Source organism: Salvelinus namaycush, chromosome 9, assembly GCF_016432855.1.
Source record: "Salvelinus namaycush isolate Seneca chromosome 9, SaNama_1.0, whole genome shotgun sequence".
Lineage (NCBI taxonomy): Eukaryota > Metazoa > Chordata > Actinopteri > Salmoniformes > Salmonidae > Salvelinus > Salvelinus namaycush.
In genome coordinates this window covers 55630957-55657725 of record NC_052315.1, presented here as the reverse complement: position 1 = coordinate 55657725, position 26769 = coordinate 55630957, and the positions used below count along the sequence as shown (strand labels likewise).

General features: G+C 42.4%; 1 protein-coding gene across 2 annotated transcripts in view; it reads right to left on the bottom strand.

Moving 5' to 3' along the window:
- Positions 1-26769, bottom strand: part of LOC120054210 (pleckstrin homology domain-containing family A member 5-like) — a 102840-nt gene that overhangs the window by 1436 nt on the left and 74635 nt on the right. The window contains exons 8-19 of one of the 2 annotated variants that reach the window (XM_039001671.1): positions 19662-19724; positions 17439-17519; positions 16859-17008; positions 16625-16726; positions 15803-15958; positions 11968-12085; positions 11588-11739; positions 3101-3352; positions 1674-1832; positions 1255-1388; positions 486-634; positions 13-164 (exon numbers count right to left, since the gene is read on the bottom strand). In XM_039001671.1, coding sequence (XP_038857599.1) covers positions 49-164; positions 486-634; positions 1255-1388; positions 1674-1832; positions 3101-3352; positions 11588-11739; positions 11968-12085; positions 15803-15958; positions 16625-16726; positions 16859-17008; positions 17439-17519; positions 19662-19724 — 1632 coding nt within the window. In that variant the 3' untranslated portion in view covers positions 13-48. The remainder of the gene's footprint in view (positions 1-12; positions 165-485; positions 635-1254; positions 1389-1673; positions 1833-3100; positions 3353-11587; positions 11740-11967; positions 12086-15802; positions 15959-16624; positions 16727-16858; positions 17009-17438; positions 17520-19661; positions 19725-26769) is intronic. The other variant, XM_039001670.1, reaches the window with a different exon arrangement.

Here is a 26769-nt window from a genome sequence, read left to right as displayed (position 1 = left end):
GGAGGCTCTTACGGGCAATCCTACACACAATTACTGATGCTACTCCTGTTACACACACATGAAGTGGGACCCATCAGTGAGCTGGGGTGGTGGCTGTGTGTTAGGAGGTGGAGACGAGGAAGGTTGGGGCTCAGGAAGAGGTGAGGAGGAGGACAAGCTGCGCACTGCAAACCACACAGGACCACACAGGACGCACGTGGACCACACACACATGATCACACACGCACAATGGCAGAAACAAACAAGTTGCGGGAAGTTAATGAATGATAAAACAAGTAAAGAAAATACATTTGATCTAAATCAAATGAATACTGTTATAAGCAGGATGATCATGGATCGCTTATTATGAAAAGAACTGGACAGATTAAAGAGGATTGCAATCATTTGTGATTCAAAGGTCTAATCTCCACCATCTTTGTCACTTAGTTTAGTTGGTCCTGCTCTACCTCCTCCCATACTCCTTACTGTCCTGTGCTGTGCTGTACCTGCGACCAGCTTGCTGCGTTTGGAAGCCTCAGCAGCCAGTTCATAGGAGATGTTGATCATCTTCTCCTGCTCTTGAGCTGTAGCCTCCTCCTCAGCCTCCTCCTCTGGGCTCAGCACCCCACTGGGAGGTGAGAGCACATTCTGCATACTGGGCAGACATATGGCATTTAGCAGACTGTTTTATCCAAAGCGACAAAGTATAGTGAGTACATGTGAGTTTGACCTCGGCAGGGATCGAACCCACAGCCACAACCTTCCCCATTTTACCAAGAACTGAGACACACAGGACCTTGTTTGTTACGCACACACACTTCAAATTGGTTAATTTCTTGTGTCTGACATTTAGAATGTGGAATGTAGAATGTAGCTAATGGAAATAGCATGGTTTTTCTATGCACTGATCTGCATAGAAAGACCAGGAAGGAAGCATGTGTGGTGGGGACTCATTTGAGCCTGCCTGTCCAGCTATTCCGGAGAGAGCACTCGTTACACAGAACTCTCTTTCTACACTGTATATAGTATTTGCTGTGTCCTGTGCACTGGTAAACATCAACCCTGACCAGCTGTAATAAATGACCTTACACAGGGTGATTCAGATACCTGGGAAAGATAAGTAGATGTGGTTGAGTCATAGGTCACTTTTCTTTATTACAGTAATACCCTTTTGAAACTACTGAGCCAAGCTGAGCCAAACTGTACTGTGTTGGTCTGAATGCACATCTACCATAGTACCTGCAACCAAACTGTCAAGGACAAAGTGAAAAGTACCTGTTTTTGGCGATGAGGGCTTTAATACGGTCCACCTTCTTCTGTTTGTCAGCCTCCTGCTCTGGGCTGAGAGCCTCCTCTGAATCTGACTCTACATAACGCTCTGGAATCAACACCTTCTCAGGGACTGACAACTAGAGCGAGGGAGAGAGAGAGAAAATAGGATGGTGTTAGAGATCTGATACAGCAGATGATAATGACAGACACTACGCCCTGTTCAAATTTCCTCTCTGCCCCTTCCCCTTGGCCGTAACCCTTCAATAGAGGTAGATCTGTAAGGTTGAAGCGATATGGAGTAAGCTCCACCACTACACTGCTTATACCAATCCAGACCATTCAGATCTACAGATCTTAGAGCCAAGGGGAAGGGAATGATTTGGGACCAGGTGACAGACATTAATGCCCCCCCCCTTTCCTACCTCTCTGTCCATGTTGTAGTGGTCAGTGTGCGAGGCCTCTTTGAGTCGTGCTATTTCCTCGGCAGGTGTCTCCTGCTCTCTGAACACTTCCTGTTCTCTGAGTGACGCCTCCAGCTCCAGGATGTCACTGCTCATCACCTCGTCACGCTGACGACGGTTCTGGAACACAACATATGACTCTTAATTGTAAATTCTAATTATTACAGGAAATTAAATGAGCCCTAGGTTCTTTTCATTAAAGCTCCACAGGATCGGTGCCCCCCCCACGCGGGGGACGGTTGAGCTAACGTAGGCTAATATGATTAGCATGAGGTTGTAAGTAACAAGAACATTTCCCAGAACATAGACATATCTGATATGGGCAGAAAGCTTAAATTCTTGATAATCTAACTGCACTGTCCAATTTAAAGTAGCTATTATAGTGAAATAATACCACACTATTGTTTGAGGAGAGTGCACAGTTACAAACTTGAACATTTATTAATAAACCAATTAGGCACATTTGGGCAGTCTTGAAACAACATTTCGAACAGAAATGCAATGGTTCATTGGTTCAGTCTAAAACTTTGCACATACACTGCTGTGGTCAAAATCTAAATTGGGCCTGGGCTGGAAAAATACATTATTGTCACGCCCTGACCATAGGAAGCCTTTTTATTCTCTATGTTGGTTAGGTCGGGGTGTGACTAGGGTGGGTGATCTAGTGCATTTATTTCTATGTTGGCCTGGTATGGTTCCCAATCAGAGGCAGCTGTTTATCGTTGTCTGTGATCGGGGATCATATTTAGGCAGCCATTTCTCCACTGTGTTTTGTGGGATCTTGTTTCTGTGTAGTTGCCTGTGAGCACTGCTTGAGCTTCACGTATCGTTTATTCTTCTTTGTTGTTTTTGTGAGTTTCATTTGATTAAACATGTGGAACTCTACGTACGCTGCGCCTTGGTTCGTTCATTCAGACGATCGTGACAATTATGGCCTTTCTCTTGCATTTCAAAATTGATGGTAAAAACAAATAACCCAAAAGGTTTTTTCTATGTATTATCTTTTACCAGATCTAATGTGTTATATTCTCCTACATTAATTTCACATTTGCACAAACTTCAAACTGTTTCCTTTCAAATGGTATCAATAATATGCATCTCCTTGCTTCAGGTCCTGAGCTACATGCAGTTAGATTTGGGTATGTCATTTTAGGCGAAAATTTAAAAAAAGGGTCCGATCCTCAAGGTACCCGTAGCAAACTGTTTTAAAACGGAAGATGAAAATGTCTTATTGGATAAATTCAGATATGTCTCTGTTTCAGATACATCGTTGTCTCAGTAAGTCTCTGTTTCTGAAAGTTTTCATCCGGAAACTTGGTGTGTGAACCAACCTTGGGCTCAGGTCAGATATGTATGCTTATATTGTGCATCCTTGTGCATCTACCTACCTGCAGGCTATGGAAGGGGTTCTCTTTGGTGAACGAGGTGCTTCGTGAGGGTGTTGGTGTGTTACTGTGACTGTGTGAATGGCTGTGTGTGTTGTCCTGCAGGCCTAGCTGCCCCTTCTTCTTCTCTCTTAGCACCCCCTGTTGGTGTTTCCTGATTCTCTCCAGCTGCTCCTCTACACTCATCCTGGGCCTGCCACTCTCCTTCTCCACAGGCCCACCACACAGCTGGTCTACTGCACTGCGGGGACGCTCCTAGAGGGGAACAGAAAATTGGTTAGAAAGGGACACAACATACATGTAAGAAACTCACATGGACGCATATTATACGACACACAGCTGCTCTACCACACAGTAAGGTCGCTCCTTTGGGGAGTGACCTTTGGGGAGGCACTCACAGTAGGACACAGCACATGGCACACATAGGCACGAGCGCACACACACATACACTAATGTGACATTAATGCCTGCCAACCCTATGTCACCGATGAGCGATGACCCAAGAGCACGACAAGATGCAGAACTTCATGGACACAGTGGATTTAAGTTCAACACTGTGAAGTGTATGCATGCATGCATGACTGTAACATTGCTAAATGGCATTAGGAACACCGGCTCTTTCCATGACAGACTGACCAGGTGAATCCAGGTGAAAGCTATGATCTCTTATTAATGTCACCTGTTAAATCCACTTCAATCAGTGTAGGTAAAGGGGAGGAGACCAGTTAAAGAAGGATTTTTAAGCTTAGAGATAATTGAGACATGGATTGCGTATGTGTGCCATTCAGAGGGTGAATGGGCAAGACAAAATATTTAAGTGCCTTTCAACAGGGTATGTTAGAGGTGCCAGGTGCACTGGTTTGAGTATGTAAAGAACTGCAATGCTGCAGAGTTTTTCCCGCTCAACAGTTTTCCGTGTGAATGGCGCAGGAGGGGATAGCTGTCGTTTTACGGGCTCAAAACCAACTGTGCTATTTTGTTAGGTTTTACGCGTTGTTTGTAACTTATTTTTTTACTTATTTTGTGCATAATGTTGCTGCTACCATCTCTTATGACCGAAAATAACTTCTGGACATCAGAACAGCGATTACTGGGTGAAGATTCTGTTCTTTAACTAGTCCGACGCGAAGGATATACTGCTTTCTCGGGAACGGGCCTGAACCACCTTCATTTGCGTGAAGAAAAGACAGAGAAAAAGGGGGAGGAGGTCAGGCTGCCTTCTGAGAATTCATAGGCAAGTGAGTAAACCTCCACTTCCATCCGTTCTATTGGCCAACGTGCAATCATTGGAAAATAAAATGGATGATATGACTATCCTACCAACAGGACATCATTTAAAAAATATATATTATGTTTCACGAGTCGTGGCTGAACGACGACACGAATAATATAGAGCTGGTGGGATTTTTCATGCACCGGCAGGACAGACAAGCTACGTTTGGTAAGACGAGGGGCGGGGGTGTGTGTCTTTGTCAAAAACAGCGGATGCACAATGTCTAATATTAAAGAAGTATTGATGTATTGCTCGCCTGAGAGAGTACCTTATGATAAGTTGTATGCCAAACTATCTACCAAGAAATGTCTCATCTACGTTATTCGTAGACGTCTATTTACCACCACAAACCAATGCTGGCACTAAGACCGCACTCAACGAGTTGTATTCCGCCATAAGCAAACAAGAAAATGCTCATCCAGAAGCGGCGCTCCTAGTGGCCAGGTACTTTAATGTAGGGAAACTTAAATCCGTTTTAACCTTTTCTCAATAGGGGGTGCTGTTTGCACTTTGTAATAATTTCGTTCCCAAATTAAACTGCCTCGTACTCAATTCTTGCTCGTACAATATGCATATTATTATTACTATTGGATAGAAAACACTCTCTAGTTTCTAAAACCGTTTGAATTATATCTGTGAGTAAAACAGAACTGGAGTTAGAGCAATTTTCCTATGAGGATGTGAGAATGCTGAATTCTGCTGGCTGTTCTGAGATCCGTTTATAAATCTGCCTGTCTTCTATTGGTTGAGATGCACTGCATACGCCTTCCCCTGGATGTCAGCGAATAGTGAGAATTGAAATGGTGTTTCTAGGCAGATCTGAGAGCTTATAAATGGGCTGGCAACGTGGGGTCCGTCCTTTGTCCTCTTCGCTCTGACGCAGAAAGGACCTCGGGCTGTCGTGATAGAAAGCTCCCTTTATAGCCTTTAGATATATCCGGCTCTGTTTTTATTCGATATAGGTGTTAAAGACATCATAATGTTGTTATTTTAAACCGAGTTATATCAGTTTATATCAGTATATAGCGATTTTCGGATATTTATTTATGCTGCGTTTTAGGGAGTTGGGCACGTCTTTGCCACATGGCTAATGTTTACTGCTAATTCCAACGTTGAAGGCGACAATCTACAACCGAGCAACGATTCTTTTGGACAAAGGACACCTTGCCCAAGATTCTGATGGGAGTTCATCAAAAAGTAAGAACTATATATGATGTTAATTCGTTGTTCTGTTGAAAAATGTTACACTCATATTCCGCCATGAATCTCAGTGCGGTCTCGCTTTAACGCACGCTGTATGTCGTAGTAACGTTAATTTTACAAATCTAACACAGCGATTGCATTAAGAACTAATGTATCTTTCATTTGCTGTCCAACCTGTATTTTTTTAGTCAAGTTTATGATTAGTTACTGATTAGAATAGGTGCCTCTCCCAAGATTTCTCCCGACATTTTGTTGGCAGCTTGGCTACTATTCTCATTGTATAACCACGGTTTGTGCCGCTAAATATGCACATTTTCGAACAAACTCTATATGTATTGTGTAATATGATGTTATAGGACTGTCATCTGAAGAAGTTTGAGAAGGTTAGTGAAAAAATTAATATATTTTGCTGGTTTATACGTTATCGCTATTTTTGGCTTGAATCAATGCTGTTGTGTGGTTGGCTATTGTAGTAAGCTAATATAATGCTATATTGTGTTTTCGCTGTAAAACACTTAAAAAATCTGAAATATTGGCTGGATTCACAAGATCTTTGTCTTTCATTTGCTGTACGCTGTGTATTTTTCAGAAATGTTTTATGATGAGTATTTAGGTAATTCACGTTGCTCTCTGTAGTTATTCTAGTCGCTTTGGTGAGAGTTGTGATGGTGGCTGCAATGGTAAACTATGATTTATACCTGAAATATGCAAATTTTTCTAACAAAACATATGCTATACAATAAATATGTTATCAGACTGTCATCTGATGAAGTTGTTTCTTGGTTAGTGGCTATTTATATCTTTATTTGGTCGAAATTGTGATAGCTACCTATGCAGGAAAAAATGGTGGAGTAAAAAAAGTGGTGTCTTTTGCTAACGTGGTTAGCTAATAGATTTACATATTGTGTCTTCCCTGTAAAACATTTTAAAAATCAGAAATGATGGCTGGATTCACAAGATGTGTATCTTTCATCTGGTGTCTTGGACTTGTAATTTAATGATATTTAGATGCTAGTATTTACTTGTGGCGCTATGCTAGGCTATGCTAGTCAGCTTTTTTACTGATGGGGGTGCTCCCGGATCCGGGTTTGGGATGAAGTAGAAGTTAACTCATTTCTACCAACATGTCACATGTGCAATCAGAGGAAAAAAACTCTCGACCACCTTTACGCCACACACAGATGCGCATACAAAGCTCTCCCTCGCCCTCCATTTGGCAAATCTGACCATAATTCTATCCTCCTGATTCCTGCTTAAAAGCAAAAACTAAATCAGGATATACCAGTGACTCCCTCAATACGGAAGTGGTCAGATGACGCGGATGCTACGCTACAGGACTGTTTTGCTAGCAAAGACTGGAATATGTTCCGGGATTCATCCAATGGCATTGAGGAGTACGCCACCTCAGTCATCGGCTTCATCAAAAAGTGCATCGACAATGTTGTACGTACATAATCCAACCAGAAGCCATGGATTACAGGCAACATCCACATTGAACTAAAGGCTAGAGCTGCCACTTTCAAGGAGCGGGACACTAATCCGGACGCCTACAAGAAATCCCGCTACGCCCTTAGACGAACCATCAAACAGGCAAAGTGTCAGTATAAGATTAAGTTTAAATCCTACTACACCGGCTCTGATGCTCGTCGGATGTGACAGAGCTTGAAAACAATCACAGATTACAAAGGAAAACTCAGCTGCGAGATGCCCAGTGACGCGAGCCTACCAGATGAGCTAAATACCTTTTTTATGCTCGCTTCGAGGCAAGCAACACTGAAGCATGCATGAGAGCACCAGCGCTGTTCTGGATGACTGTGTAATAACGCTCTCAGTAGCCGATGTGAGCAAGACATTTAAACAGGTGAACATTCACAAAGCGGGGCCAGACAGATTACCAGGACGTGTACTCCAAGCAAGCGCGGACCTACTGGCAAGTGTCAGTGACAACCTCTCCCTGACCAGCTCTGTAATACCTACATGTTTCAAGCAGACCACCATAGTCCCTGAGCCCAAGGAAGCGAAGGTAACTTCCCTAAATGATTACCGCCCATTAGCACTCACGTCGGTAGCCATGAAGTGCTTTGAAGGGCTGGTCATGGCTCACATCAACAGCATCATCCCGGATACCCTAGACGCACTCCAATTCGCATACCGCCCCAACATAACCACAGATGATGCAATCACACTCTACACTGCCCTTTCACACCTGGACAAAAGGAACACCTATGTGAGAAAGCTGTTCATTGACTACAGCTCAGCGTTCAACACCATAGTGCCCACAAAGCTCAACACTAAGCTAAGGATCCTGGGACTAAATATCTCCCTCAGCAACTGGATCCTTGACTTCCTGACAGGCCGCCCCCAGATGGTAAGGGTAGGCAACAACACATCTGCCAAGCTGATCCTCAACACTGGGGCCCCTCAGCGGTGCGTGCTTAGCCCCCTCCTTTTCTCCCTGTTCACCCATGACTGTGTGGCCAAACACGACTCCAACACCATCATTAAATGTGTTGACGACACAATGGTGGTAGGCCTGATCACCGACAATGATGAGACACCCTATAGGGAGGAGGTCAAGCACTGCCAGGACAACAACCTCTCCCTCAATGTGATCAAGACAAAGGAGCTGATTGTGGACTACAGGAAAAGGGCTGTAGTGGAGCAGGTCGAGAGTTTCAAGTTCCTTGGTGTCCACATCACCAACGAACTTTCATGGTCCAAACACACCAAGATAGTCGTGAAGAAGGCACAGCAACACATTTTCCCCCTCAGGACACTGAAAAGATTTGGCATGGGTCCCCAGATCCTCAAAAAGTTATACAGCTGCACCATCGAGAGCATCCTGACCGGTTGCATCACCGCCTGGAATGGCAACTGCTCGGCATCTGACCGTAAGGCGCTACAGAGAGTAGTGCGTACGGCCCAGTACCTCACTGGGGCCAAGAGTTTCCTGCCATCCAGGACCTATATACTAGGCGGTGTCAGAGGAAAGCCTAAAAAATTGTCAAAGACAATCCAGTCCCCCAAAGTCATAGACTGTTCTCTCTGTTACCGAACGGCAAGCTGTACCGGAGCGCCAAGTCTAGGACCAAAAGGCTCCTTAACAGCTTCTACCTCCAAGCCATAAGATTGATGGACAATTTACATTGACCCCCCATTTGTTTTTACACTGCTGCTACTCGCTGTTTATTATCTATGCATAGTCACTTTACCCCTACCTACATGTAAAAATGACCTCGAATAACCTGTACCCCCGCACATTGACTCGGTACCGGTACCCCCTGTATATAGCCTTGTTAGTGTTATTTTAATGTGTTACTTTTTATCATTTTTTACTTAAGTTTATTTGGTCAATATTTTATTAACTCTTTCTTGAACTGCATTGTTGGTTAAGGGCATTTCAGTAAGCATTTCACGTTAAGGTCTACACCTGTTGTATTTGGCGCATGTGACAAATAAAGTTTGATTTGATTAAGAATGGTCCACCACCAAAAGGACCCACAGCCAACTTGACACAACTGTGGGAAGCATTGGAGTCAACATGGGCCAGCATCCCTGTGGAACGCATTCGATACCTTGTAGAGTCCTTGCCCTGACGAACTGAGGCTGTTCTGAGGGCAAAAGGGGGTGCAACTCTTTATTAGGAAGGTGTTCCTAATGTTTAGTACATTATACAGTACCAGTCAAAGGTTTGGACACACCTACTCATTCAAGGCGTCAAAACTATGAAATAACACATATGGAATCATGTAGTAACCAAAAAAGTGCTAAACAAATCAATATATATTTTAGATTTTGGCAAGTTATTACATTCACTGGGTTTATTACATTAGCAATAGAAAAGCAGTATTATTACATTTACCATTGTTACAACCTGCTTTCCATGCAGAACCAGGCACATAATGACTAGCCATCTTTTAAATTAACATGCCCCTGCGGGGCTTGATATTCAGATAAATGTTCCAGTGGCACACCGGGAAAGTGAATGATGCGTGCATCATTTAAATGTTATCTTTCATTTGTGGGTTAAGCAAGTAGCCTATAATGACCTACTGTACCCTCCATACACAAATAATGATATTTTAACTTGACAATACCATATTTAGATTTTCTTCCCTCCAAACAATCAAACCTTTGCGGAATCTCAAAAAAGGCTGTTATTGCTAGCAATTTTGGACAGTCACTCTACAGTTGCAGATAAACTCAGTTTTATCTTTTGGTAAAAAAAATGTTTTCTAGTTTTTTCAGGTTTTCACTCAATCACAAATTTTTATAGAAAAACTACAACAATTGGATGTTTTAAGTTCACAACAATGCTTAAAACACATAAGGAACAATAACAATTAGATATAATTTGGAGGGTATTGTTGCCCTTTAATTCAATTGTGCAGCTTGCAATATGGGTGTACTGTGTAGGGTACATGTGATGGCAGAGTTCGCAAAACAAATGCCAGGCAATTGATACAAGTCATGATGATATCATTCTGCCAGGTAGGTCTACTTTGCAGTCAACATTTAAATGTGAAGTTTTTTTGGGGGAAAGCCTTTCGAAATCGTCATTGTGCATTGGAAAGATTCAACCAAAACTTCAGACTAATCTTTTTGAATACCTGGTTTGTATACCCATTGTTGCATACCCATTGCAGTTGTAACACATTTTTTTATATTAAAAAAATGTATTAATTTATTTTCACCCCTTTTTCTCCCCAATTTTGTGGTATCCAATTGTTAGTAGTTACTATCTTGTCTCATCGCTACAACTCCCGTACGGGCTCAGGAGAGACGAAGGTTGAGAGCCATGCGTCCTCCGAAACACAACCCAACCAAGCCGCACTACTTCTTAACATAGCGCGCATCCAACCCGGAAGCCAGCCGCACCAATGTGTCGGAGGAAACACCGTACACCTAGATCAGCGTGCACTGCGCCCGGCCCGCCACAGGAGTCGCTAGTGCGCGATGAGACAAGGATATCCCTACCGGCCAAACCCTCCCTAACCCGGACGACGCTAGGCCAATTGTGCGTCGCCCCATGGACCTCCCGGTCGCGGCCGGCTGCGACAGAGCCTGGGCTCAAACCCAGAGTCTCTGGTGGCACAGATGCAGTGCCTTAGACCACTGCGCCACCCGGGAGGACGTTGTAACACATTTTGATAATAAAAAAAGCTAATTGTGAAGCAAAAACGAACATGACCAGCCCAACATTTTTTACTGATGTCACACTGCCAAGTAAAAGGGTAGCTTATGCGAGTAGTTTGATAGCAGTTTTGAGCCCTGATACTAACACAGCTGGCACACCAGTGAAGTGGGCACACACTCCGCACAAAAGGTAGCCACAGCCATCCCTGACTATCCTAATAACATGGTGAGTCGTTTTAAGTGGAGCTGTGGAGGCCTTTGGTACTTATAACTGTGTGTATAAATCAAGGTTTGCTATATTTGATTCCAGTCCTGTAGGAAAGCATGAGTCACAGACCCACCCTAGCCACAGTGTGTGTGTCACACCCTAGACCACAATATTAGGGGATCGCTCTGCACCCTGCCCTCCACATCAACAAAAAACGACACAAACAAAGCCACTATGAAATGTTTCCACCACTGTAAAGGCTGTAGAGTAGATACTGAAGTCGTGGTGGCCATTTTGCCACACTACACACTAATGAGCCATCATGAATTCCAATGGTTGTTATCACTAACAGGCTGCCTGCAGAGTGAGCAATGACATTGGGCCAAATAAACTATAGGCAGTGTATGTACAGCTGGAAGATATTGAATGGTTCTGGATTGTGGATTGTTAACCCTATGCCTAACCTTAACGCTTAGCCTAATATCACCCACTTAACTGATTTCACTTAAATTCTACTTAGATATGATCTAATATCCAACTCCTTAACTAGGTATATTGATTATGTCCATACATCTCAGACACACTCGCCATGCGTGGGTCTGGCCTCCTGCCCTTCCTCTGGGTAACTACACTGATCATGCCATACACACACACACACAGTGGCACTCACCATGTGTGGGTCTGGCCTCATGCCCTTCCTCAGGGTGACGCAGGACGCGATGGTGGAAGACTCTGGTATTATTGGAGATTTGGTTCTGGGGGGAACGATGCCAACGGGAGATTTGGTTCTGGGGGGAACGATGCCAACGGGGTATGACAATCCTGGAGGGAGAACAGAAATATTAAAGTTATGTAACACATCTGAGCTCATACAGCTTCTGAAAGGTGAAGCTAGTTCTGCTAATAGTTTAGTAATGCAGCTAACAGAGTAGCACCTCTATCCAGGGTCGTGTTCATTAGGGCATCCGGTAAATTTTTTAAATCTAATTGGACAAGGTAAAATAGTCCCTCCCGTTTTCATTCCATTTGGGAGTGTGTTCTACTGTGTACCTTTGGTGTCAGAGGGGTCTCTGTCAGACTGTTCAGATCTGTCCTCTCCGTTGGTCTCATCCACCTCAGCTACAGTGGTGAGCTCTGGTTCACTCTTATACAGCCTGTAGTCTGGACCCTACAGGGGGACGTGAGAGAGAGAGATCAGTCAGTACATAGAGATACATGACAGGTGAAAGATCAGTACACGCACTGACATCAGAAGAGATGGGTGAAGAAACGATTTATTCACAATAAAGACATGCTGACAAGCTCAAAATCAAAAGGATATATTTCCATGATCTGCTAAAGAAATGGACAATAAAGTGTTCATAAATCACAAAGCTCAAAATGAGAGGACGACAAACCAACCAACCAAACAATATAAACAAAATCAGTGTAGTTAACTGAAATAACCTCCAAAACGACAAACTAATCAACAAAATAAAACAAAGAAATGTGAATGATTCACAAAGAAAGCTGATGAAGCCTCTTATGAAGAAAATAAAAAGAACCAAAAAATACATCCACATTTATGACGAGTAAAGTTTGAGGGAAAACTCAAAAGAATCCCAAAATAATAATAAGTCCACCAAAATAATATTTAAATAATGAAATGGAAAGAGGCGACATCTGGATGATTCACAAAGCAAGCGGATGAAGGAACTTCATAAACATATTGGTCCTTATGATGAGGAATATTGAAAATTATCAAAAAATAAGCACCAAAATGACACAAAACAAGAGCGGGATCAATGTGATCATGTCTGATGACAGCCCCGCATGGGTAATGACATAAGTCAGAGATCAACAGCTTACGCTGTGTGTTCCGTTCCTCTGGCCGGCTTTCCGGTCCCTATCCTCGGGACCCCGATGTGGTGGCTGTGGCGGTCGCCAGATGGTGGTAACCGGAGAGGGCAGGGGGGGTAAAGCAGGGAGGTTGGGCTGGTTCGGCTCGTAGGCCTGGGGTAAGGGTGGCCACGGGGGAGCTGAGAGGTTCTCCACTTCCAACTCCTCCTCCTGGAGATGTTATTTAACCTTTATTTATACAGGATGTACTCATTTTTGTGTGATCAATTTTGTTATTGTTATGACAGGTACACATCATACACATGAACAAAAACCTGTGACAGGACTAACTTTTTCACTCCCACAGGACTTCCACAACCCATCGGTGTCAGAAGCTGACAGGCTGGACTCAAACCGGTTTGAGATATCTTGTTCACAAGAGAGAGCTGTTCAACATGGCAGCGCTCAGCAACATCACTTAAAATGATATAAATACACACAGTGCATTCGGAAAGTATTCAGACCCCTTCCCCTTTTCCACAATTTGTTACGTTACAGCCTTATTCTAAAATATATATATTTTTTATATCCTCATCAATCTACACACGATACCCCATCATGACAAAGTGAAAATGTTTTTTGAAATACCTTATTTACATACGTTTTGAGACCCTTTGCTATGAGACTCTAAATTGAGCTCAGGTGCATCCTGTTTCCATTGATCATCCTTAAGATGTTTCTACAACTTGATTGGAGTCCACCTGTGGTAAATTCAATTGATTGGACATGAGTTGGAAAGGCACACACCTGTCTATATAAGGTCCCAGAGTTGTCAGAGCAAAAACCAAGCCATGAGGCTTAGAGCTCCGAGACAGGATTGTGTCAAGGCACAGATCTGGGGTAGGGTACCAAAAAATGTCTGCAGCATTGAATTGATTGATTTTTATTTGGGAAATCTGTTCCCAAGTATTTCCACGTATAATAGAGAGACACATGATCATATATGATCACATGATCAAGGTTTGAAATCATTATGTTTTAGTCAAATAATATATCTGTTTGGGCTTCTTGCGGTCAATTTGCAGTCTACAAATTATTTGTAAATATGTTCCGGCCCCCCGATCATCAGCTCAATAAAAAAATTGTCTCGTGGCTGAATCTAGTTGATGATCCCTGCTCTACAAGGTGTCGAAAGCATTCCACAGAGATGTTAACTTCATTGGGTCCCACAGTTGTGTCAAGTTGGATGGATGTCATTTGGGTGGTGGACCATTCTTTATACACACGGGAGACTGTTGAGAGTGAAAAACCCAGCAGCGTTGCAGTTCTTGACACACTCAAACCGGTGTGCCTGGCACCTACTACCATATCCCGTTCAAAGGCACTTAAATCATTTTCTTGCCTATTCACCCTGGCACAAATACACAACCCATGCCTCATCCCATTTGTTGGAATCGGCTAAACTTTGAACATTGAGATATTAAATTAATGATAGGAAATGAAAGAGACTGGGTGTTATGTTAGAAGTTAATGGTTCTCTGAAGAAAGACAGAAGGCTTTGGAATGTGTTTGATGGAGGAGAGGAGAGGAGAGCGAGGGGTTGATATAGGGAAGACAGATGGACATCTGTTTATTAGATGAAAGAGGGTTGAGGTCAGAAGGTGAGGACAGATTCTCTTAAGAGAGTATAACATGTTTGGAATTTTATTAGCCTCCTGTAGAGCCATAAAATGTAAGGATTGGAGAGAAAGAGGAGTGTCTTAAGTGGGATGTATATAAATTGTGATGTCTGAAATGTTTTGCTGTCTGGTCACAGCTGTACAGAACCTTTGGGGATGATTAAAGCTTCTCTAGTGTCAGTGAGTCATTTACTCTGAAAAATAAGAACCTAACACATTAACGGGATTGTTGCCATAAGAAGTTAATCTACACTGATTTTAAGTGGATTTAATACATCTTCTTCAGGCTAGGGTCTATTTTTCTCCACAACCTGTCTGACAGACAAACCCAAAGTAAACTGCCTGTTACTCAGGCCCAGAAGCTAGGATATGCATATAATTGGTACCATTGGTGGAAAACACTTTGAAGTTCATAGAAATGTTAAAATAATGTATGAGACTATAACACAATAGATATGGTAGGAGAAAATCCAAAGGATTTTTGTTTTTGAGAGCCCATGCTCTTATATTGAAAAGCAATTCCAGCTCCCAGATTGCAATTCCTATGGCTTTTACTAGATGTCAACAGTCTTTGTTCAAGGTTTCAGGCTTGTTTCTTCCCAAACGAGGAAAAATTTTGAGTTTTGGTACTGGGAGTCAGAGTTGGAAATCAGTCTGTGCACCCGCGACGAAGAGGACACGCACCTGCTAATTTTACTTTCCTATTGAACATACTTCTTTCCGTATGAAATATTATAGTTTAATTACATTTTAGGGTACCTGATGATTAAATAGAAACATATTTTGACTTGATTTAACAAAGTTTAGCTTTTAGGATTCCTTTCTTGAGCGAGTGGATTACTCAAAACGATGGCGCCAACTAAACAGACTTTTTGGCATATAAAGAAGGATTTTATCTAACAAAACGACCATGCATGTTGTAGCTGGGACCCTTTGAATTGTAAATCAGAGGAAGATTTTCAAAAAGTAAGTGAATATTTAATCGCTATTTGTGATTTTACGAAGCCTGTGCTGGTGGAATAACATTTTGATGTGGGGCGCCGTCCTCAAACAATGGCATGGCATGCTTTGCTGTAAAGCCTATTGTAAATCGGACAATGCAGTTAGATTAACAAGAATGTAAGCTTTTAACTGATATAAGACACTTGTATGTACCTAGATGTTTAATATCCATCATTTGTATAATTATTTATTTGAATTGCCCGACTTCCTTTTTCACCGGAAGTTGTCGACAACTGTGCCGCTGGTGGGACGCCTAGCCCTAAGAATTAGCAGGTAACACCAATAAGGGATCACAGCTTTCACTTGGATTCACATGGTCAATCTATGTCATGGAAAGAGCAGGTGTTTTTTATGTTTTGTACACACAGTACATGTGTGCTCCTCACTTCACTCTTGTGTTTGTTGGAGATGGGCGTGGAACCATAGTATCCCTGTGTGTCTGAGCTCCTCTGGGCCTTGTTCTTGCTGAGGGCTTCCATCACGTCCTGGATCCTCCAAAGCTCCTTCTGGATGTGGACATGCTGCTGGCTGGGGGGCTCCGTCTGACAGAGAGAGAGAGATACATGTAAAAAGAGTGGCTCTGTCTGAACACACACACACACACACACACACACACACGACTATAAAATAACTATAACAGTTGAACAGAAAGATAAACATTGTTTGAAATAAAAAAAATAGGAGATGATAAAAGTTAATGAGAAAGAGGGGAGAGAGTAAGGCTGACAATGCTCCTATACAAGTGAGACCTTGTATTAGCCTTGTGTCTGAGGGATAAGAAAAGAGGAGCAGATAATGAGCCACTCCCTGCTGATGACATGCCTGTGTGTGTCTATGAAGGGCACTAAGGCTGTATTAATGAATCTGGGCTCTGACTGGGCTGGGCTCTGGGCTCTGATTTACAGATTTATTTGTTATAACACCTCTATCAGCTACAGGATGGGGGAGAAATTGAGAGGGAGTGAGATATTGAGAGGAATGAATGGATGGATGGATGAAGGGATGGAAGCACGGCTGGACGGATCCGATCCTACCTCACTAAATAAGAAACCATTCATCACTCTCAATAGGTACCCCTCCGACACTCTCAAAGTCACACAGGGTGTGCCCCAGGGCTCTGTGCTGGGACCCCTACTCTTCATAATCTACATACTCCCACAGAGTAAGGCAGAGTAATGCAGGGGTTAATGGTGGTTGTTGTTGTGTACCTGAGGGCTTCCCAGTGCCTCTAGTTGCTCCAACAGGTTGTTTTTGGCCAATGAGACGTCTCTCTCCATCTTCTCATACTTCCTCCATGACCGCTCCAACTCCTGGGGAGAGGAAGAGAGGCAATGACATTGCTTCAAATCATACAGACTCTTCTCTCAGGCATGCAGTGTGTGTGTGTGTGTGTGTGTGTGTGTGTGTGTGTGTATCTGCATGTAGTGTATACATATACTCACAGTGTTAACTCTGAATAGCTCTCTACAGGTACTAAGCAGGCCACTCTGTAGCACTTCACTCTGCTGGATGACACCGTGTACAGTGGCTGGGTTTTCAAAGCTCATTTCTATCTCCTGACTGGCCGACAGCAGGGCCATCTCCAGGGTATACTGTGGAGGGGACCCCCATTAGAGACAACAACACACAAAGCCTTTCCATCTCTACCAGAAGAAGGTTATTATTAGCATCATCGCTAACGGCAACACAAAGTGTAGACATGCACACATGGCATACATACAGACGGGCATTCCTTTGCCGTTTCAGAAAGTTAAGGGAAAATACGAATCACTGAAAATTAAAGCATTTTCTAATCAGTTCAATACATGTAGTTGATTTCCTACTAAGTCCAATACATTTTTAAATATTGTTGAATTCCATTTCAATGTCTGGATTCTGTGATCCAATCCGCAACATGGATTTTACAGGGCCATAAAGTGTCAGGACACCTCTATAGTGGGCCCACTCCACGTGTTAGGCTTTGTTAAGTAAGTGGTGAGGAGACAGCACATCAGCAGGGTGTATTGTAGACAGATCCATTACCTTCTCTCTGTGTAGCTGTTGTAGCTTGTCCTCCTGCGTCCGGACAACCTTGTCCTGTTTCCACAACCTGCTCAGCTTGGCCTGAGGAGGAGAACAGAAACAATCAGATCAGATACTGTACACTGGCACCATAATGAGAAGGCAGGTACAACTATGTGCTTAATCAACTGCATTGTCAGACTGTCAGGGCACCAACTATGTCTGGTGGTTAATGTCCAACTGCCATCATACTTTTAAAAGGTCAGTCTGCAAATTCCAAAAACAATGGTAGCCCTGCTACTTGGTTTGCCAAGTGTAACCGCTTATTTCTTTAAAGTCTAAGCCGTTATGAGGGAGGGGGGTTCTAAGCTGACATATGCAATTGTTTTAAGAAGGTCATCATTTAGCTATTTAATTTGGAATTTTAGGACACCTCCTAAAGTATCAAAAAAATATACAGCAAATGATTTGATAAAATACTGAATTTGGCCATTATTACTAAAGCCCATAAAAATTAATTGAATAAACCATTCACAAATGACAAAAAAAGACAGACAAAAAATAATAATAAGGAAAAAGGTTTGGAAGTGTCTGTGCTATATCTAGGACATATAAGAAAGCTCTGGAAATATTTTTGTTTTTTTAACACACAGTATTTAACATAGGCGGATGCGAGGGATTGAGACGCAGCCCATGCAAAACTGATGTCTTTAGCTTAAATTGACTGATTTTGATGTTTTTTTGGATGGATTTGGAGGAGAACAGAAACAATCAGATGAGATACTGTACACTATATGAAAAAAGTAATGTGTTTGTCGAACATCTCATTCCAAAATCATTGGCATTAATATGGAGTCAGTCCCCCCTTTACCGCTATAACAGCCTCCACTCTTCTGGGAAGGCTCTACTAGATTTTGGCACCTTGCTGCGGGGACTTGCTTCCATTCAGCCACAAGAGCATTAGTGCGGTCGGGCACTGATGTTGGGCGATTAGGTCTGGCTCGCAGTTGGCGTTCGAATTCATCCCAAAGGTGTTCGATTGGGCTGAGGTCATGGCTCTGTGCAGGCCAAATTCTTCCACACCGATCTCGAAAAAAACATTTCCGTATGGACCTCGCTTTGTGCACGGGGGCATTGTCATGCTGAAACAGGAAAGGGCCATCCCCAAACTGTTGCCACAAAGTTTGAAGCACAGAATTGTCTAGAATGTCATTGTATGCTGTAGCGTTAAGATTTCCCTTCACAAGGGGCCTAGCCCTAACCATGAAAAACAGGCCCAGACCATTATTCCTCCTCCACCAAACTTTACAACTTTACACCACTCCAGCTGACAATTGGCATTTCCCATGGTGATCTTTTTTAAATGTTTAATTTACCTTTATTTAACTAGGCAAGTCTGTTAAGAACAAATTATTATTTTCAATGAAGGCCTAGGAACAGTGGATTAACTGCCTTATTCAGGGGCCGAACGACAGATTTTTACCTTGTCAGCTCTGGGATTCAATCTTGCAACCTTTCAGTTACTAGTCCAACGCTCTAACCACTAGGCTATCTGCCACCCCATCTTAGGCTTGTGTGCGGCTGCTCGGCCATGGAAACCCATTTGATGAAGCTCCCGACAAACAGTTCTTGTGCTGAAGTTTCTTCCAGAGGCAGTTTGGAACTCTCTAGTGAGTGTTGCAACCGAGGACAGATGATTTCTACGCGCTACAAGCTTCAGCACTCGGCGTTCCCCTTCTGTGAGCTTGTGTGGCCTACCACTTTGCGTCTGTGCCGTTGTTGCTCCTAGACGATTCCACTTCAAAAACCAGCAGGGCAGAAATTTGACGAACTGACTTGTTGGAAAGGTGGCATTCTATGACGGTGCCACGTTGAAAGTAACTGAGCACTTCAGTAAGGCCATTCTACTGCCAATGTTTGTCTATGGAGATTGCATGTGTTGATGTTATACACCTGTCAGCAATGGGTGTGGCTGAAATAGCCAAATCCACTTATTTGAAGGGATGTCCACATACTTTTGTATATATTGTGTATATCTTTGCAGATATTTCCAGAGTCAACACAACACAGGGGAAAGGTCAGAACAGGCTGTACATGGTGTACATTATATAGTCCAGTTAACTATAGGAGATCCATATTTTTCTTGCTTACACCATACCTAAGACTATCATACCCAAGACAGTCCACAGTATTTCCCATAGGAAAATCTGTCACAGTAGCCATACTTGAGTGTGTTGGACTTACATCAATGTCGACTTCCTCCGGCCTGCACATGCAGGAGTGTTCCCTGTATTCCTCTGGGCTCATCTGTAGAGAAGGACATGCTGTTACACTTGAATCAGAACTAATGCAGCTTCATAAGGTCATATTATGACCTGTTGTATTAACTAAGTGTATGTTATTGTCTTTCAATCTGTATCCTATGCCTGCCAGAAATAATCGCACCTCTGGGATAAGTAAAGTTTATTGAATTCAATTGTGCTAATGGTTTGTCATTTCTCATTGAACCAGATACATCTACATTTACAAAACCACCAAACATAAGACGGATAGCTACCAGGACAACAGGCAGTCTAGTCTAAACAGCCTGTCTATTCTGAGGCTTCTGGTGCATTCAACACCCAGAGGGATGTGTCTTCCTCAGCAGAATACAGTGGTTATAGAGGGCACCGCAATGAGAAGGTAGGTACAACTATGTGCTTACTCAACTACATTGTCAGACTGTCAAGGCACCAACTATGTCTGGTGGTTGTTGTCCAACTACCATCATACTTTAAAAGGTCAGTCTGCAATTCCCAAAAATAATCCCCTGCTACTTGGCTTGCCAAGTGTAACCGCTTATTTCTTTAAAGTCTAAGCCGTTATGAGGGAGGGGGGTTCTAAGCTGACATATGCAATTGTTTTAAGAAGGTCATACCATGGATCATTTAGCTATTTGATTTGGAATTTTAGGACACCTCCTAAAGTATCAAAAAAAATATACAGCAAATGATTTGATAAAATACTGAATTTGGCCATTATTACTAAAGCACATAAAAATGAATTGAATAAACCATTCAGAAATGACAAAAAAAAGACAGTCAAAAAAATAATAAGGAAACAGGTTTGGAAGTGTCTGTGCTATATCTAGGACATATAAGAAAGCTCTGGAAATATTTTTGTTTTTTTAACACACAGTATTTAACATAGGCGGATGCGAGGGATTGAGACGCAGCCCATGCAAAACTGATGTCTTTAGCTTAAATTGACTGATTTTGATGTTTTTATTTATTTATTATGTTACTTATGTCACTAGGCAGGTAGCCTAGTGGTTAGAGCTTTGGGCCAGTAACCGAAAGGTTGCTAGATTGAATCCCTGAGATGACAAGGTAAAAATCAGTCTTTCTGCCCCTGAACAAGGCAGTTGACCCACTGTTCATAGGCCGTCATTGTAAATAAGAATCTGTTCCTAACTGACTTACCTAGTTAAAGAAAGGTTAAATAAAAAATCGAATAAAAAAAGATTGAGACACTGGTGCGTCAATAGACTCTAGGGGATATTATAGGCATAAGTGATATGCATTTATGATATTCTTCTAGAATAAATAGGACAAACGGCATCTTTCATTCAAAATAACAGGGTGTGCACCAAGGCAATGTGCTGGGACCCCTACTCTTCATAATCTACATACTCGCACTCCTACTCCCAGGAAAACCCCAGATTGGGCCTTTGCCACAGATAAAGTCTTCAGAGGAATCTGTTTGTCTAGTCTCTGTGGTCTTGGCTAGTGTTAGTGTTACAAAACAGAACAGATGAAACGTGTCCCAAACTGACACACAGACCACAGATTATATAGATAGAGAGCCAAATAGAGCTATAATATTAACAATGCTAAGAAAAATAAAATGCCCCAAACAGGATTGGTTTATTTGAGACAGTGACTGAACATTGGGCCAATAGTTGACTTGACTTGTTCCTTTCCTTTTAGCTCCTAGTGAAGCAAAGAGTTTTATTGGGACAAAAGTTTGGCCTTAATAACAAGGGAAGAGGTCTGAGGAAAGGGTTTGAGGGTTGTCCCTCTGCTAATTAGTGTCACTAGTACCCCATCTACTTCGCAACCCATAATGCATTGTACTGACAATTGCTTTTATTCCAATAGATTGAGCAAATTCTAAATAATTTAAAAGAAACTATTGTACTGACAATAGATTGAGCAAAATCAATCTAGGGCATTCCTTACAGAATACATGAACATAAGTCAGTCCATGTAATGGTCCTGTGTGTAGCTGGTGTAGAGAGTCAGGCGCAGGACAGCAGATATGAGTAATCAACGTACTTTACTCAAAATACACAAATACAAACCAATATAGCGAGCCCACAATAACGGACCGATTTACAACGAACAATCACTCACAAACAAACATGGGGGAACAGAGGGTTAAATAATGAACAAGTAATTGGGTGAGTGAAACCAGGTGTGTAAGACAAAGACAAAACAAATGGAAAATGAAAAGTGCATCGGCGATGGCTAGAAGGCCGGTGACGTCGACCGCCGAACGCCGCCCGAACAAGGAGAGGGACCGACTTCGGCGGAAGTTGTGACAGTCCAGACAAACAGCAATCTTTCTCCTTCTCTCTTACACACACACCACACACACACACAGTTTTATGTTAGCACCACACCACAGCACAAAGAAAGCATGTGGACCAGGTGGTATGTTGGTGACATTCCACAAGGAGCATGCAGGCTCTCTGAAATCACAGGGAGTTTTAGCCTGGGAGGGGGGGGGGTATTTTCTCTGACAGTCAGGTGTGGATAGTGGATATGCAGCAACCGCTGTACTGATATGCCGACAACATATGGGGACAGAGGAAGACAGCAGTAGTTTTACACTTTCCGAGGTGTTCACAAAAGTGGCAGAGAAGTGGTGTGCAGCGTCATGCAATCGTCACAAAAAAACAGCTTCTCCTGCAAATACGCACCTGCATAGTAATTTAGAAAGCATGAATACATAGGCCACTTTACACTCTCGAGGGAGCAAGCAAGGGAGGTCTAAAATAACAAATTGGTGTCAGCCCTAGTAGTTCATGCTATCAAAACAGAACAACAATGACATGTGACTTGTTTAAGGAAACTAGGCGTATGTCGCACATCACTAGGAGCAGCAACATAAACATTTATTTTTTATCAAAATGCTTTTTTTGGCAGAAATGTCTTCTGGAACATGTGAACTTTCATGTGCCTCAAAAACAAACCTGTATTCCATCCATAAATACAAATACAATTGTTAAATTACCAGCCAAGTTGGTTTAGCCATGGAAAAATCCAGGAACCTCCCCACTAGCTATGATTGGCTGAGATAAAATATGGGCTGGACATCCCGGGAGGAGTTTGGATTGGTCTGCCATGTAGAGCGCTTCTGTCTATAACGTGAGCTGTTCAGTATGTATTGACAGTCCTTTCTTGTCACGTATACTCCCTCTCCGGCGCTCTAGGTCACCAGGCTGCCCATTATGGCACACACCTGTCACCATCGTTACTCGCACCAGCGCATATTCAGACTCACCTGGATTCCATCACCTCCCTGATTACCTTCCCTATATATGTCACTCAATTTGGTTCCTTCCCCAGGCGTTATTGTTTCAGTTTCATGTCTGTGTGTTGTTCGTGTTTCTTGTTTTGTATTATGTTTCATTTATTGATTAAATGATTCACACCCTGAACTTGCTTCCTGACTCCCAGCACACACGCTCCGTTTTTGAAGTAACCAAAAAAAAGTGTTAAAAAAACAAAATATATTTTATGTTTGAGATTCTTCAAATAGCCATGCTTGCCTTGATGACAGCTTTGCACACTCTTGGCATTCTCTCAACCAGCTTCTCCTGGAATGCTTTTTCAACAGTCGTGAAGGAATTCCCACATATGCTGAGCACTTGTTGGCTGCTTTGCCTTCACTCTGCGGTCCAACTCATCCCAAAATATCTCAATTTGGTTTAGGTCGGGGGAATGTGGAGGCCAGGTCATCTGATGCAGCACACCATCACTCTCATTCTTGGTAAAATAGAACTTACACAGCCTGTAGGTGCTTTGGGTTATTGTCCTGTTGAAAAAGCCCAAAACAGATGGGATGGGGCATATCGCTGCAGAATGCTGTGGTTGCCATGCTGGTTAAGTGTGCCTTGAATTCTAAATAAATCACAGACAGTGTCACCAGAAAAGTACCCCCACAAAATAACACCACCTCCTCCATGCTTTACGGTGGGAAATACACATGCGGAGATCTGTTCACCCACATCGTGTCTCACAAAGACACGGCGGTTGGAACCAGAAATCTCATATTTGGACCAAAGGATAAATGTCCACCGGTCTAATGTCCATTGCTCACGTTTCTTGGCCCAAGCAAGTCTCTTCTTATTATTGGTGTCCTTTATTATTGTTTTTTTTTGCTGCAATTCAACCATAAAGGCCTGATTCATACAGTCTCCTCTGAACAGTTGATGTTGAGATGTGTCTGTTACTTGAACTCTGTGAAGCATTTATTTGGGCTGTAATTTCTGAAGCTGGTAACTTCTCCTCTGCAGCAGAGGTAACTCTGGGTCTTCCCTTCCTGTAGCTGTCCTCATGAGAGCCAGTTTCATCCTAGCGCTTGATGGTTTTTGCAACATTAATTGAAGGAACTGAATTGACTGACCTTCATGTCTTAAAGTAATGATGGACTGTCATTTCTCTTTGCTTATTTGAGCTGTTCTTGTCATAATATGGACTTGGTGTTTTACTCAATAGGGCTATCTTCTGTATACCACCCCTACCCTGTCACAAAACAACTGATTGGCTCAAATGCAATAAGAAGGAAAGAAATTCCACAAATTAACTTTTAAGGGGGCACACCTGTTAATTGAACTGCATTCCAGGTGACTACCTCATGAAGCTGGTTGAGAGAATGCTAAGAGTGTGCAAAGCTGTCATCAGGGCAAAGGGTGGCTATTTGAAGAACCTCAAATATAAAATATATTTTGATTTGTTGAACACCTTTTTGGTTACTACATGAATCCATATGTGTTATTAAGGCTTAAGAGGGTGCGAATGGGTGTAGACAAATAAGCGCTCTCCAAATAGGTGTACCAAAACATTCAAGGACCATTTTCTCAAAAGTCGGGTTACAAGTTGATCAACTTTCAAAGCAGAATTACTTCCACATTGTTCCTAAACTGTAGTGTATGATATACAATTTCTTAGCTCTGAGTGTAACGGTTTTCTTCCTGGGATGAAGGAGAGGACCAAAACGTAGCGCGGCTAGTGTTCAACATAATTTAATAAAGAATATATGAACACTACAAACAAAACAATAAACGTGAAAACCGACAACAGTCCTATCTGGTGCAGAACACAAAGACAGAAGACAACCACCCACAATCCCCAACACAAAACAAGACACCTATATATGATTCTCAATCAGGGACAACGATTGACAGCTGCCTCTGATTGAGAACCATATCAGGCTGAACACAGAAACAGACAAACTAGACACACAACATAGAATGCCCACCCAGCTCACGTCCTGACCAACTCTAAAACAAGCAACACACATAAGAACTATGGTCAGGACGTGACACTGAGTCTCTACTTTTATCCAATGTAAAAAAAAAACATTTCAAATTTTGCTACATAAGACCTAATCGAGGCGGTCGGTCACATATGTGGTTTCAAATAGTTAGTTTTAAGTGGGAATTCTCACTGCCCATACAGAGACTGGTGGAAACAGAGTTGTGCGCTCGGCCCATAACACTGGCAACACAACAATATAATATAAATTTACCTAGCAGCACACACATACACAGGTACACACACACACACGCACAAACACACCTGTCAATAGTGAAGGAGGGGTTTTAACCAGACAGTGGAGCATACAGTACACATCATACGTATGTATGTAAACCATGCTCACATTAGTGGTATGACTTTCCAACAAATAGAGGAGACAGTAGAGTAAAAGCTGTATGAATGAGAAGTGCTACATTTACAAACAATACAGGGAGGAGGTATTGAGATGCCATGAAAGATTTTGCCACCAGAGGAGGATTGCAGGAGCAAGACGGACCAAAAAAACAACTGTGGATGGATAGAAGAAATCAATGTTTAGCTGGGGTTGGCTGGCCAATACCTTACTCTTAAGTTGTGGTGGTACAGTTGAGGTCTGGGGGCTGAGTTCTCTATCAACGTGTGATTCATCACGATTAAAGGCAAATTTTCCTTCATCTGTTCATTATGGAGGAAAGGAGGAGGATGGGAACACTATGGGAACAGTTTAGAAACAACACTGACTGTCAATGATGCTAGCTCCACCTTTTTAAATCATAATAGATCACACACAAAAACATACTCTCATCCAAAATGTCACACAACAAGGGAAAGCCCCAATTAAAGTTACACACACAAGCTAGTATTCACCGCATACTTTCAAACTTTTCAAATATTGACCTACATGAGATGACATCTCGAATGCAGCTTGGAAAAACAACTACTTTTAGACAGCATATCCATCCACAAAGACACACAGACGGAAACAGAGCAAGTCTGAAACTCGGTAGGTAGATCCGTCCCAAAATAAGAACCATGTGTTAGAGTTACCCCACCTGGTTATCCAGATACATGAGGTTCCTCTGGAGGTGATGAGACAAAATGGCATTCTAGCGTCGGTCAGCAGTGCAGAGGATAGCAAAGAGGAGAGGAAAGAGAGAAGGGAAAGGGAGCGAGGGCAACGGATAGTTAGGCATAAGAAAAAGACAGAAGGATGTACAGAAAGATAGAGAATGACAGAAAAAGACAGACAGACAGGGCAAACAAGTCAGATCTAAGAGATACATAGAAGGACAAACTGTTGGAGATGAGAAGATGAATGTGAGTAAATGGAGGATAGAAAACCCCACTATTTTTCTTACTGTGTTGTATTGTATAATAGGTCATAGGCATGTCATGTGTTACACAACACCACTGACTGCGTGAATGCCATAACGACTAGATGAAGAAAATCAATGTCACACCATTGACAAAAGTGTTACCATTATTCATGCAGTGGTGCCACTATTAACCCCTTGATCACAAACAACCGTTTCCCATCACAAGTTTGGGTGCCCTACATTACTTAAATCCCTGTCTGACGACTTAAAAGACACTTAAAAAAACAAAGTCCTGAATTCATTACTGTACACAACCCCACTAAGCCTACTTAGTGATCTTGAAAAGTGGACCAGCTAAGTTGGAGTTTCTAATTTCTGGGCAACATCTGCTGAGATTCTATTTAGGGAGTAAGCTGTGTGTGTCTCTTCGGCGTACGTTACTGCAATTAATTAGAAAATCTGGGAAACCAG